At 36.4% G+C, this 18,314-nt stretch overlaps 1 protein-coding gene across 4 annotated transcripts in view; it reads left to right on the top strand.

Annotated features, from left to right (window-relative positions):
• The window catches only part of LOC134538560 (oocyte zinc finger protein XlCOF19-like), an 87,994-nt gene that overhangs the window by 21,363 nt on the left and 48,317 nt on the right, over nt 1-18,314 (top strand). For 2 of the 4 annotated variants that reach the window (XM_063379983.1, XM_063379986.1), the window contains exons 3-4: nt 1,196-1,313; nt 15,790-15,873. In XM_063379983.1, the coding sequence (XP_063236053.1) occupies nt 1,196-1,313; nt 15,790-15,873 (202 nt within the window). The remainder of the gene's footprint in view (nt 1-1,195; nt 1,314-15,789; nt 15,874-18,314) is intronic. The other 2 variants (XM_063379985.1, XM_063379984.1) reach the window with 1 other exon arrangement.

Raw genomic sequence — 18,314 nt, 5'->3', positions numbered from 1 at the left:
TAAACGCACTGGTGACTAGCTGCTGGCGGAACACTGTTGGTGCTTCTGGGTATGCAAGGTGCATGAGTCGGTCAATGTCGGCTTAGAATTTTTGGAGTGTTTCTGAAGATGTGTCTTCAGGGCTGTTCTACACACCTCGCCCATGTGTCGGCCGCCATACCTCAGCTCAAGGGCCTCTACTAATACCCCATATTCTTCCTAGTCTGTGACTGGTATGGTCTGCAGCAGCTCTAGTGGAGATCCTCGCAGGGCCAAGACAAGTGCCGTAACCTTTTCTTCATCGTCCCACCCATTTACTTCAGTAGCTGCCTCAAACTGTCGCATGTAGACCACCTACGATGATTGGCCATCGAAGGTGGGTGGCTTGAATTTTGGGTGGCCAGTTGCGCTTTCCACCTTCATGTCTCTGGAATAACTACTGCGTTTCATAGCAGATGTAGCTTCCTCGATCATATGACGGCTGTTAGGTGGCCTGCTCCAGATGAGCTAAATGTTGTGCCATCAATTCTTCGTGTTCTGCTAAATGTTGCTCCAAACACTGCACTTTGCCGTCCAACTGGATGCTGGTTTCATTGATTTTCTTTTTCATTTCTTCTTGGTTCTTCTCGATGTCCTCAATTTTGATATTCTGTTTGTGGGACCACTGTCAATTTCGATTGTAAAAATTGTTTTTTTTTTATTATAAGTTTATACCTTAATTTAATGATTCAATTTAAATGTTATAGGCAATTATTTTTAATCATGCTACACATATCACGTTTTTGGGTAATTTACTTCTGCTTGAGATATAATATATCTATAATGATTTCAGTTAATAAATTTTTGTTCAAAGGGTAGATTTTAGTGGTGGTGGAGGGGGGAACAGTGAAGTTTGGACCATAATTTTCCTCAGTTATTTGCTGAAGTATCTATGATTGTGGTCTAGAGTACGGGAAAGAGTTAAAATACTAATAAAGATGGTAAATTTTTCTATTCGCGTATTGATGAATACAAATATGTGAATAAGATTATGCATATACAAATACTTAATTTTTGTATTCATATTTTCTAATTGTAAATATGAATATTCATATGAAATAAGAAAATGACCAAATTCATATTTGTACTTAAAGAAAATTATCTTTGCAAATACATAAATATTGGTATTCATGAATATGTTTGTTGGTATGAATGTGAGATGTGACGCATGTGGCAGACTGAAGATGGGGCTGATGGAGGTGATACAGCCGAGAGCAAGGTGAAGGTGAAGGAAGAGATAGCCGTTGAAGACTTCCAGGCGAGTGAGCAGCTACAAGATGCAGCCTCGCTCTCAGGTGTGTGTCCACAGCTGTATCAGTAGAGACCTCTAATAATAGTCGAGCCGTGCTTCTCTGCTGCGCCCAGTGGCTGGAAGCCATAAAGTTTTATTAGCTCGTGGACAGCTTGGAAGTCCTCTGGACTTAGGTAACAGTCCCCCATCTCTGCTGACAGTGTGAGAACATAACTTGACACACAGGCATGGGGATTCTATCTTCTGATTACGTATTTTTTTAGTTTACTTTTTTAAGAATTTCTGTTAGTTGATAATGGGGAAATTAAATTTGTACACAGGGAAATATCAAGGTGCTTGAGGCCATGTTTGTAGTGCTACATGCAATCATCTGTACCAATCTTTGATTGAGTTGTGTAGAACTGAGTTATGGCATTGCTCTAACACACTTGGCAACCATGAAGATGAGTTCTATGTCGAGAAAGCGTGAACGGACCAGGAGGAGGCAATTACCCAGACTTGTCTGATTCAGACAGTGCTGACCTAACCTAAATTGCTGATGAGCACTACATCTGAAAATGTTTTAGGGTTACAGTTATTTTTTGTTGAAATGTGTGTTTTTAAATCAAGTCGAGTTTATTTAACTGTTTGGTGGTTTTTGTGTTGTTTATTTCTCAGCTGTTCTTCAGATGTATGAATAAGCTTGGTGTCTGGGGAAATCATGCGTAATTATTTAAACGTATCGCTGGTCGTAGATTTGGGCACCACCATTTGTGTGCGTACGCAGACCTTACGTGTGACTATGTCCCTGGGTCGTGACGTGGCTCGTGTGGGTGCTAGGCTCGATTCCTCTTCCTGATCCTAGTTATACCATATCAGCCTGCTCCGAGCGGCAGGCATGTTTATTATACTAAACTGTGGTCGTCATGAGCTCTCCAGGCGTTCCACATGCCTCGGTCCCTATACTGGGGCACTCATGGTTGGTAGACGAAAGTACTCACAGTTGCTGTTGAGATGGTTTTTATTCACCCAGATTGCCACACGAGAGAACGATTAACGATACCTTTATGCGTAATAATACTGTAAAAACTCCCAACGGCAGTTCGTCCGGTTTAGGTGTGGACCAGGACACCACGTGACCTGGTTTAGAAGTTAAGTCTTGTAGTTATGTTTTAAATGTTCATTCTTAAATTATTACATGAAGCAGTCTGCAACCTGGAGTAGGTCCAGAGGATGAAGACTAAGTTAAAATATTAACTAAGGACAGGGAATGCTAATGGATCAGAAAATAATAACTGTGAAGTTCTCAAGGTGTTGCGGTTTGTTTCCTACTGCTGCGGGCAGCGATCACTGTGTCACGGAAACAGGGAATAGCGGAATTACCGTTAGGTCGTGAAGAAACACAGTAACATAGCAAAACCCTTCAAGCTCTTAATACTAATGTACAAGTATTCATCCTGTAACTATTAATATTATGTAATTAGTTACGTATTTAGTACAGTAAGTCCTCTATTTACGTCGTACCGATTTACGTCGTTTCGGATTAACGTCGCTAATGTTTGAGTACTCATGTTTCAATTTAAGTTGTCGCCGATTCACAATAACGTCGTTTACAATGACCGTAAATCTTTATTTCAACCAAAACACCGTATATAATTCGTTTAGAATTCTTTGTTTCCTTCGGTAGTTAAATTATGCTATGTAGCGTAAGCTACACGTTCACCGCCTTATCTTATCATACATCATGAGGGACGCTTCCTGCTCTCCGCTGCTCTCCGCGCGGTGATGCAATACTACCAGCCCGCCCGCTCGGCCACCCACGTATCTCGCACGTAGAAGTGTTATCTACTTCCCGCAACGACACAGCATTTTCTCCTACCCCTTTTCGTCCAACTCCTTGGCACTTCAGTCGCTATGATATCATTGAGTTGGCCGGAGTTTTAAACGTGCCGTTGTTACGTAAAATGATATAATTTATATTGTTTGCGACGTAAATTTAAGGTAGTGTTTCTCTTGAAAAATATTTTACATTGATTTTTAGTGGAATTATTCCCGTACGTAAATTGTAAGAATTGCGCCGCGCTATTGTATAACCTCTTTTAGGTGTTTATTACTTCATGTGATTATTTTAAATCAAGGGCTCTCAATGTTTGTCATACTTATAGTACTTTTATTGTATGTATGCATTTCTTTTGACTTTGTTCTTACCAGCCTCCAAAAGAAAACAGTTGTTTTCTCCCGCGAATGACTCAAAGTAAAATCTGTGTAGCGCTAAACCACTTTGTATCCTTACACTTTGAATGCATTAAGGCCTCTTCACAATAGCGCGGCGCGGCGCGATGCGACGCGTAGCGATGTGACATCATTCGATACCAACCAATCAGAGTTAACATCGCTCACGGCGAGCGATAGCTCGCGACGTGAGCACAAGCGACAAGACTGCCTTGCCGCGGCGGGCGACATCGCTGATGACGTAAGAGTAAACAGCCAATCGCAAGCAATAATTCGGGGAATTATAAGAATATCAGTTGTTAGTAAACAAACGATTGAAATAGAAGGCAATAGGTGTCGAAATAGTTGTCACTGTCTCCTAATCGCATTTCTGAGATAATATTATGGTAGTCCCCTTGTCCCAATCTATTTGCATTTGTGGGCCTTGTGTGCCTTCTTCTGTTATTATTAAGTAATAATAAACACAACACTCTCCGCCTGTGAACATTTACTGCATGGCGATTTCTATTCATGTCTCTTTTCACCGATGCTTAGTTACATTACACTTGCATATACAATGCCAGACAAAAAAGAGAAAAATTTTAAAATACATCCACAGAGTTTGTTTATATTTACTTATATGTTATCAGATGTTGCCGGCAGTTAGCAGGCTGTTTCAACATGTTTTTTTCGCCAGTCGTATCGCGCCGCGTCGCGCCATTGTGAAGTGTACAGCCAGCGACTTTGTGTTAGATCGCGAGCTATCGCTTCTTCGCGTCGCCAGATCGCGCTGCGCCGCGCTATTGTGAAGAGCGCTTTATGCGTTTATATTACGTACAGTATGTACTATATATCTGTTTTTATATTTCAATCAATAAAGGTAATAACGCAGCTGGTTAAATAACCATTCTATAAAGCTGAGAAGTACTAGTTGGACTTGTTTCCCACGCTGTCGGTTGTCATTTGCTGATAAAATTGCCCGTTGTCACGTCTGAATACCAGCGCTTCCGGCCGACCTTGGGCCGTGGCCGGCCGGTGGCATGAAACATGGCTCATTTTGCGTCGTTTCTATTTACGTCACGGTTTTCAGGAACGTAACCCCGACGTAAACCGAGGACTTTCTGTACTTGAGTTCAAGTATAAACCACCTGAATGAGGGTGCGTTCTGAAAGGGTTTGTGCATAGTGCTGCTCCATTCTTTTTAGACAGCCTGAAAACACATACACTTGGAGATTGCAATAAAAAGAAAGAAGGCAATTATGGCAGTTAAGTAATTAGCATTAGGGTTACGTGGTACATGTGCTGGGCGTATTAGCACATGCACACGTTGGCGGGAGGTTTGAATTACGCCAGAGGTTGTTAGTGGGAGCAGGGCAATACACATCTGACTTCAGGGAGTGCGTAGCCTGGGTTAAAATCAGTTTGGCACAAAACAATTGTAGGCTTATACTCAAAACTTATCAGTTTTGTATGATTATGTGGACACAGGGTTATATTGAATTCAAGTTTTTGTTTTTTTGTTTTTCAGTGTCCTGTGTTTTTCCATATTAAGAACAAATGTTAATTTCTATACGCTTTTGTAATTCTTCATTTTGACCTCTGTAACTACATATCTTGTCATAAGACATTTGTCAGGTTTTTTAAAACTTACATTTGGATACCCACGAACTTCAATGTAAACCAGACTTCAGGAATAAACAGAAGCTGTTTTGACTTTACATCCTCCAAATAATTTATTTTAAAAGCTTAATGATAGTGACTTATTTTTAGGGAAAATTTGGTATAATTAGTAAGGCAAATTTGCAAATTAATGAATTACATAATGTAGAATAACTTACATTATTTTTTTTTATTTTTGTGGCTTTAGTGTGTTAAGGAGAACTTTAGACATCTCTGATTAGATACAAACTACAGTAAAACCTTAGTATAACAAACTTGAAGGGACTGATTTCAGGTGTGTTTGTTATAGTGAGGTTTCTTTATAACGGGTGAATTCAAAACTACAAGTGATATGTATACGAAAAAGAAATTAAAAAGAATTGAATGCATGACGCTAAGGGCCGCTTGCAGAGTAAGGTAAGTAAATCCAAGCAAAAACTTTGACCGTTAAATGAAATGGAGAAATACTTTATTTTGCATCAAAGTGACAACTATGCAAGCCTATATAATTTTTTTTACTAAGACAAACTTTTTCGCCTCCCTAACAACACCATAGGCTACAGAATTTTTAATTTTGTGGTAAAATTTATTGCATTCTTTTTTTTAAATCCATTATTGTAAACAAAAAATAATTATAGCACCGAAAAAAGTTAAAATTCGTCGTAATCATTGCATATGGTTTTGTCCATCCATAACCTAATTTGTATGTAATCAAAAGTAATTCATCAAAGCTAACCTCCAAACAACAAAATACGCTAAATATATTGCCTTCTTTTTTTTAATATATTATTGTAAACAAAAAATAATTATAGCACCGAAAGAAGTTAAAATGTGTCCTAATCATTGCACATGGTTTTGTGCATCCATAACCTAATTTGTATGTAAACAAAAGTAATTCATCATGCTAACCTCCAAACAATAAAATACTCTTAAGTAGAAAACAACTCTTAGACTCCTGCGAATTTTAGATAAGTAAAACTTCCACAGAAACTAAAATAAATATCGGCATTCATGACAACAAACGAATAAACGAACGAATGCGTATTTCCACAGAAACAGATGTAACTTTTGTAGGTGGGATTTGTGACAAATTTTTTTGGCGTGAAAATTCTAAGGAAATTTTTTGAAAATTTTTAATTGTGCTTTCGCTGTAGCGGGGGTTTTTGGTGGAAGTATGAAAAAATACTTTGTTATTTTGAGGTACAAATGCATAGGGTTATATGGCGTTTTGGTGGGACCAAACAACTGATTCGTTATAATGAGGATTTCATTATAAAGGAGTTCATTGTAGGTTTCCCCAAGTTACATAGACAAATGTTATTACTTTTATCAAAAAGCCTTAGCCAAAACACTACCATCTTGTTGAGTATTTGTTATCTGAATAAGCTGTTGGCATTAAGATTGCAGTACAATCACTAAGCTCACAACTAGATTAAACAAAATAAGTAGTTTTGCAATGGTTCTTATGTTGTTTTATACTTTTGATATGATTTTGAAATTTAATTTAAATTCTCTCAAAAAAGCTACCACTGTTAATATAATCTAAATAGAAAACAATCACTTTTTAAGTTTAACTTAAGGATTAGCATAAATCCCGCATTGAATTTTAAATAGAATGGCAAAAAAACTAAATACTTAGAAGTGAATAAATGATTAGTATTGTATGTGATTGCTAATTTACAAAAAAAAAAAATACATGTTTAAAGTTACAGGTAAATAACCTTTTTTGAGGGGAAGTTGCTAGAGAACTGCCTGTAACTCAGTTTGATGCAAGAACGAACCATGAAAACGATGCCATATTGGATTGAAGTCTATTGCGCAGTGCCATCCAAAACCCATTTAGCTAATTGCACTCGTTTGTCGAAAAACAGTGACAGTCTTTTTCTTTATCTGTGGAAATAAGTATCATAGCTCATTATTCTCATTGTCCTATTCATCTTCATCGTGTTCTAAACTTTTTCTGTACATGAAAAGTATTATTTTTTTTGTGAAACAAAAAACAAATATCCTTATAGTCATAGTAGTTAAAACACCAGTATTTAAAAACAATAGTAATTGCTGTACATTTAAGAAAATTAAAGAAAAAATATGACTAGTACAAATATATTTTCAGTTGTCTATTATAAATGTATAATAAAATTATAACATATGTAAGTAGACTTATACGTACTATGAAGTAGGAGTCTGCTAGTACTCAAAAATTTTGAATGAAAATTTTTGAAGTCCATTTTTTTCAATCATTTGTTACCGATAATTACAACAATGGCCTACGGAAGATTATTTTTTATTAACTATTACAACTTACATAACATTGTATTATAAATCCTGATATTTTGAGTAATGAAAAGTAAAAATAAAATTATAGCATTATTTATATCTTCAACATGTCTCTATATCAAGGTTGTATCATTGCGATCAATAATACGTGACGACATGATCTCTAATGTCTGTCGGCCATCTTTCATACAAAGTACAACATAAGCAGTTTTACAGGAGAGTAAAAAGTCTTCACTCAATGATTTTTCCTTTACCAAAGAAAATAATACTTCTTTTCATTTTCATTGTACTCCTAACATGTTTATCATTACATATCTGCCAATATTTGAGATAACATTTTACAAATTAAAATTTTTTAAAAGTATAACTAGGTAAATATTAACACTGCAACACCTCTCATCAAGGACTGCTATCATTTTAGCAGACAGCTAACTTTTAACTTTAGCTGTCCTCAAACTCGTTGATGGTGGTTTTTATGAACAAAAGACAAACGTTTTCTTTAGGGGAGTGGTTATATTTAGACTATTAATATCTTGGTACTCTGCCTCTTTGCACATGTTTTCAGAGTTAAAAAGAATGTTTGGATTAAATTTTTCTTAAATAGTGTGAACATTTAATAAATAGTAATTATAAAATATTTTAATTATATTTATTGGTAAAAGGAACACAAGAAATAATTACTTCTTACAAAAGTAGCCACTGAGGCAATTTCCACATATTTGTTTAAACTAGTTAGAGGCCATTCCCTGCAGCTGTTGTTTTGATGAAAGTGAGACAGTCTTGAGAAACTCTGTTAGTCCACCATTCCCACTTTGCCAGCCGCCTGTGTAATACAGAGAAGGTCTGTGACCCAGGAGTCTAGGGCACGGCACATTCTGTAACATGGCACAAATCAGGATGCTGGTGGGTTCTGACTGTGGACCGTGGCCCATGTCACTTTACTGCGCTGCCGGCGGTTTTAATTACCGAGAGTTCATCATTACTGCTGGTACTGTTTCATAGCGGGTTATATTTACTTTTCACATTTGGTGTTCCTGTTGAAACTTTATTTACTTTCAACAATCTCGCTTGGCTGTGGTCCCGAAAATCCTGGATTAAAGATATGTCACTGTGTTGCATTTTGACTTTTGTCTTGTGCACTGTAGAACATTTTTACATTGTTTACTTTAAACTTGTACAGTGTTCGGTTGCAAAAACATTTCACATGCTGTTTACTACCTGCGGCAAGTCATAAAATGCTTTATTGAATTAATTAAATCAAATAGATGAAAAATTTCTTTCCCATTAAGGATGATATATTTATTTTTTTCAGCATATTTTAAGAATTAATTTTAATTTTTTTTGCTGTTCTTTTTTGTGTCAGTATGATGTTGCCATAGGCGGATTTAGAAGGGGGCCACGGGAGTGTGCCTACCCCCCCTTCCCCCCAGAAGGATAAAATATACACTGGATAATACGACTTCTGTAGTAATAAACAGTTATTATACTAGGTCCAGGTGTTCCACCCAGGAGTCAATCCTGGATCCACTCCTGAATGTAGTTCATTGAAAACTTTCACTGAGTAAAGTAATATCTAGTTATACATTGCTTTGCCTCGAGTTATGAATTAATTTTAGAACTGGGATATTTATTACTTTGCCAAACAACACATAATAGTAACCTAGAATACTATTGAACTAACTCCCGGAATACAGTTGGGAAGATCTCAAGACAACATTTTGAACTGCCACTCATTTTACAAAAACATTTGTCCTATATAATTACTCTTCAAACACTGTCCTTAATGAGATACATTTCTTAAGATTTCATCTACTACAGGAAAAAAAATGTGTTTCAAAGAACAGTTGTGCTAAAAGGTTTTTGACGTGATGACGTCTTATAAATCGATTAACGCCGGCTTCACGAACGAAAAATTGTCATGTTCCGGCTGAGCCGAAGGTGCAAGAACCGAAACCACCATGCAAGAAAATCTTCTATAATATCAACCAGGTTAAGGCGGCCTTTTTAACAAATGTTCGTGATTATATTTAAACAAATTATTTAAATTAAATTTGCATAAAATGTAAATAATATTTGAAAATTAAAAAGTATGCAATTTTTCATCGATGTTTTCTTATGACGTTATCACGTAAAGTAATCGTCCGTAAACAGACTTTACAGACAACCCCCTTTTTTATGAGTGATAAATTATCCATGAAATCTTATGATAGCTAAACAAATAGCTAACATTTGAATGTGGTCACATTGATGTTAAACAGGCCCTAAAAACATACCCTTCTTTTAACCACAATGTCATTGACATACTGTGAAAGGTAACTGCAGTATTCTATGGTTTGGTTCACTAAATTTGTCATTCTTTAGTTGAATTCACACAAAACAGTTGGGTAATTGTATTTCCCATACATAGCATTTTACATAACACCAAACTGATGATTTACAAATCAGGATATACATGACTGCTATATGAAATATGTAACATGACAGTGTCATTGTTAGGGCAGGGCAGGATACTATAAAGGCAATATTTACCTTTATAGAAAGTAAATATTTAATTTCCTTTAATATTTATTTTGTTAATTACACTTTATTCCTTATGTTTATATTTGTAATCTATGGTTGATTCAGACTTAAATTTCTTTGGTTATCGTTTTGTCTATGTATTACTCTATGTTAATTTTTATTTTAAATTATTGTCAAGGCTATGATAGCAGTATTTTTTGAAATCACTATTAATTTAAAGATGAACAACGACAGTAATGGGTAGTAATTTTAATAGTTTTGTTTTATCAACAACCTTAAGAAAGTCGTTTATTAGTAACGGGGAAAATATTCTTTTAGAACGAATTGAGACTCGATGAAGGCAATGTCTAGAAACGCAACGATTTCGACATTAAGTTAGAATTGAATATTTATAGAAGAATTGAAACTGTTTATTAACACCAATATTGACTGAGATTTCGAAGGAACTAATAAATTCAATCAACGAAGATAAGATTCAGATGTCAAGAATTCTAAATAATTATTAAGAAGAGAAGTCGACGAATATCCAGATTCAAGAGACCGTCAAATGACTGTAAATTGCTTGGAAACTACGAAGAATAAATGCCGTTGATCATCCTGAAGAAAGAAGAATCCTGCTGAAGAATGAAAAGTCGCAGTTCGAGCCCGGGAAGGATGACCGTCGTGCAGTCCAGCCCAGTTGCAGCCCACAGCCCGAAGGATGGAGTCATGACGGCGCATATTCCTGCCGTTCGCTAGAGACCGGAGGAGCAACATCAATTTCGCAGTCCTGATTGAGGCGAACCAAGGATTCTCCGAGAACCTACACGTCTCGTGGGTATCCTGCAGCAAGGTTTGGTCCCTTACCCCATCACCCGAAAACTCGCTGATTAAAGAAGTACCCTAAAGAATTACGATTTAAACAAGACGAACAATATTCACCGAACTAGAATCTTTTATGTTATCGAACATATTCTTTGTATAGAAAGACCGTGTACCTGTTCATCTTTAGATTTATCATTCAAATTCCGGAATCGCGATCCCGAACTAAATAATATTAGATAGTATAGATGGAACTTGATATTAAAAGAACATGTTGCTATTTTGTTTGACGGGTACTGCAAGTTACGTACCCAGTAGTCCACGCTCTGCCGGACTGAAGTTAGAAAAATAAATAACATACTAATAATTAACATTTTATCTTAAAGATAACTTACTACTCAAATGAAAGAATTGTTAGATGCTTTGAAGTCTAGAGTAATAACAAATTCCATCTGTATTTTGAAATAAATTATTTTAGTTAAATTTATTTATATAAAGCGTGATTAGTACCTGTCGAAGTGTATTGTCACTGTCTGCATAAACATTACATGCAAATATAAATATTACATTTGAATTTGTTTACACGTTATTTACAAGGTCTAGTCACGAGATTAGTATTTAACATACTTTTGACACCCTGTAATTTGACTTTCAGACACAAACTTCTAGAAACAATTCTTAAAAACTGAGAGAGGTAGGCTAGAGAAACTGAAATTATTAACTACATCAAAGAATTTCAATATTAGAACTAGCTGACTCTACAGTTTTTGGCGCCCAAAGTTGAAGCTTGAGTAACGGTAAACTTGCAGTTAACACTATGGCAGCAGAAGAAAATAGGACAACTTATTTCCTCAGAGGAAACAAGGATAATATCGGTAGCAGTTTTAGTTCAGACGTAGCTGACGAAGTGAGGTTAGTGACCGAAGAAATGGAAGCGAGCACTAGTTCAGGAATCCCTAGCGAGGTGTACACATCGAATGATCATCAGCCGCGACAGGATGAAGAAATAGCATCCGAGGTAAAAGAATCGCAAACCACTACCTTAAAGCAATTGTTCAAATTCTTGCAGCAAGAGAAAATTAAGGAGAAACAAGAACGCGAACGTGAAAAATAGGAACGCGAACGCAAGGAACAGGAACGCGAGCATAAGGAAAAACAAAAATGTGAACGTGAGAAACAGGAATGCGAGCGTAAAGAACAAGAACAGAGTAATAGGTTAGATAATATTGCCAAAATTTTAAACACTGCTTTGAATAAGATTGCAGCAGAAACCGATCAAATTCGAGCAGAAGTAACACAAACACAACAACAAATGGAACAAAACTTTTCTGTAGTGGAAACACGATTAGAAACGGTAGAAAACGCCATACCCCGCATACAAGCTAACATTAATGATACGTTACATGAATATCAAAACAAATGTAAGGAAAATACAGTTGTAATAATTCAAAAGGAACTAGATCAGTTACAAAAGAATCTGGAAGGTAAAGTAAATAGGGTAGAAATTAGGATAAGTGACGTAAAAAGGAAATGGGACAACACACTAATGAACTACGTATTAGCAACAAGGAAACCGTTAGTGTAGCTAGTTCTACAGATATTAACACTGAACCAAACACCTCCAATAGAAATATTTTACCAATGACCACTGACCCTATTTTATCATTACACCACCCTGCCAGAAAATGGTTAGATAATGTGCCAACATATACTGGAAAGAGTACAGAAAATCCGAAAAGATTTTTTAAACAATTTGAAGAATATTGTATGGTATTTAATCTTTCAGATGGAGAAAAGTTGAAATGCGTTAGTCATTGTTTAAAAAACACGTGTATTTTTGATGGGAATTACTCAGAGACACCATCACCAATTTTAGTAATTTCGAGAACTTATTCTTGCAGCAATTTTGGAGTACTAGAATTCAAAGTAATCTCAGGATTCAACTACACTCAGAGAAATTCGAGAACAAGAAATTTCAAAATTTAGAATCCCATATCAGTGATATGTATGAAAGAACCAGATATTTAGATTGTAATATGGAATATTAGGAATTCATTGCCATGATACTATCTCAATTGCCGTTAAAATATCAGTTGCAATTGACAGGACGTCAGTATAACGGGATAGTTGACTTTAAACAACAACTGTTAACCTACGATAGACTGGAAAAATTAGATCGCTCTCACAATCAAAAGGAATTTAGCGAACGTAAAAACGCAAGTCAGTCGGCACCGTTATATCAGAATTGGAGAAATAGGAAAGACGACCAGAACCACGGACCTAAACCACCGCAAGTTAATTCGTTACACGTTAAATACTCTAATGATAACTGGAACAATAATAGTTATCAGGGGCGATGTCGGTACAACAATTACTGGAACCGACGAAGATACGAAAATCAAAACGGAAAGAGACAAGATAGCCGAGATCCGGAACGACAAGATAGTCCACGTCAGGAAGGGGCAGTTTGGTTTAAATCGAAACGATTACCTTCAGAACACGCAGATAACCAGTTTATAAGTTCTGCGGAAACAGCACCTAATTCATATAGAGTCATGCTAGAAATTTTATACCATCGCAGAGGGATAATGAGTTTACGAGTGTAAACTATAAGATTAAACAAGGAAGAAATACACATTATTCTATTCCACCGAGGGAAGAGAGTAACAACACAAAATGGACGCCGAGACAAGCAAATGGAGGAACCAAAGTAATACAAGGAGAAATGCAGGCGTTTTGGTCACCTCAGAATAACGAAACTTTAGCGACAACATGGTTACCAAATCCAAGGAAAGGTTTTGTCCGTAATGTGGAAAACTAAGTAGGAATGACGAAAAACGGCTCCGTACGTCATTCCATAATGAGGAAATGAAAGGGGCTAACACTACGTCTAATATTCATGCTACGAGTATAACTACGAAGAGAATTATTACCATATTATTCAAAGAAAATGAAAGAGAGTTTTTACTTAGCGAACCAAGCGAAAGCACTGAACATTGCAAAGCAGCTTTATGTCCGGAAATCACACTTTCAGTGAATGGAGTTAAAACACCCATATCATTAGACAGTGGCGCGGAAATATCGTGTATTAGTGAAGATTGCGTCGATATGATAGAATCTACTGGTGTCAAATTACCACTAATGCCTGTACCCAGGTTAAAAATTTTAGGAGTAACTTCTAGGGCTAGTCCCATTATAAACAAACAGACCTTATTAGAGATAGAAGGATTGGGAAATAAAAAACATGTACCCGTACTAATTGTCAAAGGGTTAGCCAAACCTATTATTTTAGGAGTAGACTTTCTTACTGCATAAAAGGTAATACTGGATATCAACGGAGGGATAGTTACAACCATGGATGAAATAGAAAAACCAACGACTACTGAAATTTCCAACGAAGAGCAGATGGAAGTATTTGTAATAAGTAAAGAAACAGAATAAATGGTTAAAGACAAAACATCGCCGGCCAAGATTCGTAAGAATCAACAGAAAACCTCGAGAAACATTAATTTTAAATGTGGAGATCTCGTTCTCAAAAGAACAAACCATATTAGTCAGTTTTGGAGATAATGAAAGAATTGTTAGATGCTTTGAAGTCTAGAGTAATAACAAATTCCATCTGTATTTTAAAATAAATTATTTTAGTAAAATTTATTTATATAAAGCGTGATTAGTACCTGTCGAAGTGTATTGTCACCGTCTGCATAAACATTACATGCAAATATAAATATTACATTTGAATTTGTTTACACGTTATTTACAAGGTCTAGTCACGAGATTAGTATTTAACATACTTTTGACACCCTGTAATTTGACTTTCAGACACAAACTTCTAGAAACAATGAGAGGTAGGCTAGAGAAACTGAAATTATTAACTATATCAAAGAATTTCAATATTAGAACTAGCTGACTTTTCAATACTGTTTGTGCAGCTTTTCCAACATTTCAGAAATGTTACTTGCAAATGTACCAGAGTTTGTGGTAATGTTGGATCTTTGGCATTCTGTTCAACAACTGAGTAGACACGTGGTAAAGCTAACAGAATACTGCATGTCCACAAAATATCTGTCTATAAGTCAGATCAATGTATTCACTACTTTGTCCTCTTGTTACATCTCAGTTTGTATCCAGCTAAAAAACAAACTGATCTGCACAAATAAAACACACATCAAATTAAATTTATGCCACTTCAACACTCTCCTCCGTCCTGCTTCCAGGGACCAATTAGCAGTCTGCATTCTGTAAACCATATCTTTTTCTCGCAGAGCCCGTGAAAAAAAAAATGTTCGTTTGGTATATTCTGGGTGTCCCGAGAGATCGTCGACAGAAATGGTGTAACAAGAACACCTATGTTCTTGCGCCTTTGTGTGTCAAGGTGGCGATTCTGATGAGGAAACACCGGAGGGCTATGAGGTGGCAGGTGTATAAGACGGAGGTCAACCTGTGACGAGTAGTGTGGGAGTAACAGAGGCTGGCGACACCAGCGTGTGTGTGCGCGATCCTCAAGAGTGACATGTGACAGCAGTGAAGTGAAGGTGGTGAGTGAGCCATGAGTTTCGAGTGAAGATCGGTGCATCGGGAACCGAAGAATCCAGGCAGTGTTGTGTGCGAGGTGAACGAGTGAACGAGTGAGCAGTACGAGGCAGCGTGTTGCCACAACTGTGCGCAGTAAAGACGTGCATTAGAGAGAGCCTCTGTCGAGCCGAGCTCCAGTGGAGAGAGCAAACTGTGTGCTCAATGTTGGAGAATTTAATTTGTGAACAGATAGTTAAATTGTTAAAATTATACAAAAAGTGTAAAATAAGTTAACAAATAAATTTATTTTTAATAAATTGGGCTTACCTTTTTGAACCTGTTTCTCCCACGTATAACAATATATTATCCTAAGCATTGTTATTGCAGGTTAGCATTGGCTATTTCCTCTTTAGGTTGTTTATTATTTGAGCAAATACTGCTTTTCACTCATTAAATGTCCGTATTAATATAAACATTAAATGATACAGTTTCTGTAGCATTTTGTACATTAATTACAAATGTAAAACATTCTAATTTTTTGATTTTTTTTTTTGTAGTGTGCGTGGAAAGCAATAACTTGCTGTTCATGATGGAAGAAAGGTCTAAGGACGAGAAGGACTCTGAACCTGTTCATTTGGGGGGTAAGACCCAAGGACTGAACTTGTTGTTGAGTCATAAAATGTGCCCCAGTGAGTTTGATAGTAATACCAATGAAACAAAAAAAGTTAGGAGAAAATTTTCATGTTCACAGTGTTCTGCTAAGTTCAAAGAAAGTAGTTTACTTAAGAAACATAGTAGAACACATTTTGGTGAGAAGCCATTCTCATGTTCATTTTGTTCAGCTAAATTTAGTAGTAATGGTTACCTTAAGGTACATATAAAAACTCACACAGGTGTGAAGCCATTCTCATGTTCACAATGTTCTACTGCATTCACTCAAAAGAGTAATTTGATTGCACACCTCAGAAAACACACAGGTGAGAAGCCATTCTCATGTTCACAATGTTCTACTGCATTCACTCACAAGAGTAATTTGATTGCACACCTCAGAAAACACACAGGTGAGAAGCCATTCTCATGTTCACAATGTTCTACTGCATTCACTCAAATGAATAATTTGATTGCACACCTCAGAAAACACACAGGTGAGAAGCCATTCTCATGTTCACAATGTTCTACTGCATTCACTCAAAAGAATAATTTGATTGCACACCTCAGAAAACACACAGGTGAGAAGCCATTCTCATGTTCATTTTGTTCTGCTAGATTCCGTGTAAAGAATTCACTTAATTATCATACAAGAACACACACTGGTGAAAAACCATTCTCATGTTCCTTCTGTTCGGCTAATTTCTATATAAAGCATTCACTTAACAGACACATAAAATTGCACACTGGTGTAAAGCCATTCTCATGTTCACAATGTCTACTACATTCACTCAAAAGAATAATTTGATTGCACACCTCAGAAAACACTCAGGTGAGAAGCCATTCTCGTGTTCATATTGTTCTTCTAAATTTACTCAAAAGACCCATTTCATTGTACACCTTAAAACACATACTGGTGAGAAACCGTTCTCATGATCATTATGTTTTGTTCAGTTTAGTGACAAGAGTTCACTTAGGAGACATATAAGAACACAAAACTGTCAATAATTTACAAATTATTTATGATATCTAAATAAATATGACCTAGAAATTTCAAATTGTTATACACCTATCCCTCACTTACATGTCATCAGATTGCAAGAATTTATTTAGTGCAATGTTAATTTTACTGCCGCAGTCTTGGATACCATGTCTGTAAATTTCAGTTAGCATGAAATCTCTACATGCCAAAAATAATTTGTGCATGCCGCTCTGAGGTTTGTTTCAACTTCTGTAAACAACAGATGTTTCTTGGCATGCAGTAAGGTTGGGGGAGGTGGGGGGGGGTGGTAGAGATGTGCGTGCCGGTTTGACTACACTATCAGCTGTTGTACAAATATCAGCTATTGCAAGTTAAGTTGTGGCTATCGAGTATAAAGGTCCAAATATTTTTAAACGTCTGCACGTAGACCGCCGTGCCGTACCGTTGTCGCCCGGCCCTAGACCAGGCCAGATGAACTCAGTCTAGCCAGTGGCAGGGAATTCACACAAACAAAACTAAAAGCAATGTCTGCATATTAATCTGCCGGTAACTGTACGTGCGTAATTACCTGCAGTTGGAATCATAGTGGAATCATGGCTTCCAAGTGAGAGCATAATGCGTCGTGTTCAAGTATTTCAGACAAAACTAGAAGTATTACGGCGCGCAGATTATCATGAATGCCACACTTATGTTGATCACTCTTTAGTTTTAAGCAAGTCAACTTTGCGCACAATTGAACGATTAAAGGACTGTATCATAAGTTTATATAAGTCTGATACTGTTGGTTGTACTAGCTTGAATATATTTGACATTAGTTACCAGAACAGAAATGAACAGCTGATTCACATGGAAAAGGTTGTTAAATGAATGTTGCAATTAAAAAGAAATATTCATTGGCCTGACAGGATTGGTGTGAAACAGATGGTTATACGCGAATAAGTACTTCAATATTTGGAAAATTAAAATGTATCTGGACAGTAATATCGGTTTCAATGTCAGTAAAAGATAGTTTGGGAAAGTATGCGACGTGAGTTGAAAGTCACGCCCGGGCGGGCAATTCAGCCAGCCGATTGACGATAAAGTTATACGGTGTCGTATTTGTCATACAAAGTGCGATGGAAGGCATATAAAGATTAATGGTGACATATTTATTGTTAAGTGTTATTTTACACATTGATTTTAGATAAGTATATATTCCTACACAATTTTGGAACATATTAAAGAAATTAGGTTTGCTATTTATGGAAACTAATGCTTCAGAATACGCGATATTGAATTACACGAGCATTTTTAGGAACGCAATAGTCGTGCTAAATGAGGGATAGGTGTACATAAAAGAACACAACCTTTTGAGACTCCATTATGTATGTTAGGTGTTCAAATTTTGTCAGTATTGATGTCTTCGGGGCATTGGGAAGATGGTAGATTTAATAATTTTCTGCTTTTTTCACT

This window comes from Bacillus rossius, chromosome 13, assembly GCF_032445375.1.
Source record: "Bacillus rossius redtenbacheri isolate Brsri chromosome 13, Brsri_v3, whole genome shotgun sequence".
Taxonomy (NCBI): Eukaryota; Metazoa; Arthropoda; class Insecta; order Phasmatodea; family Bacillidae; genus Bacillus; species Bacillus rossius.
This window is presented reverse-complemented; position numbering and strand designations above follow the sequence as displayed.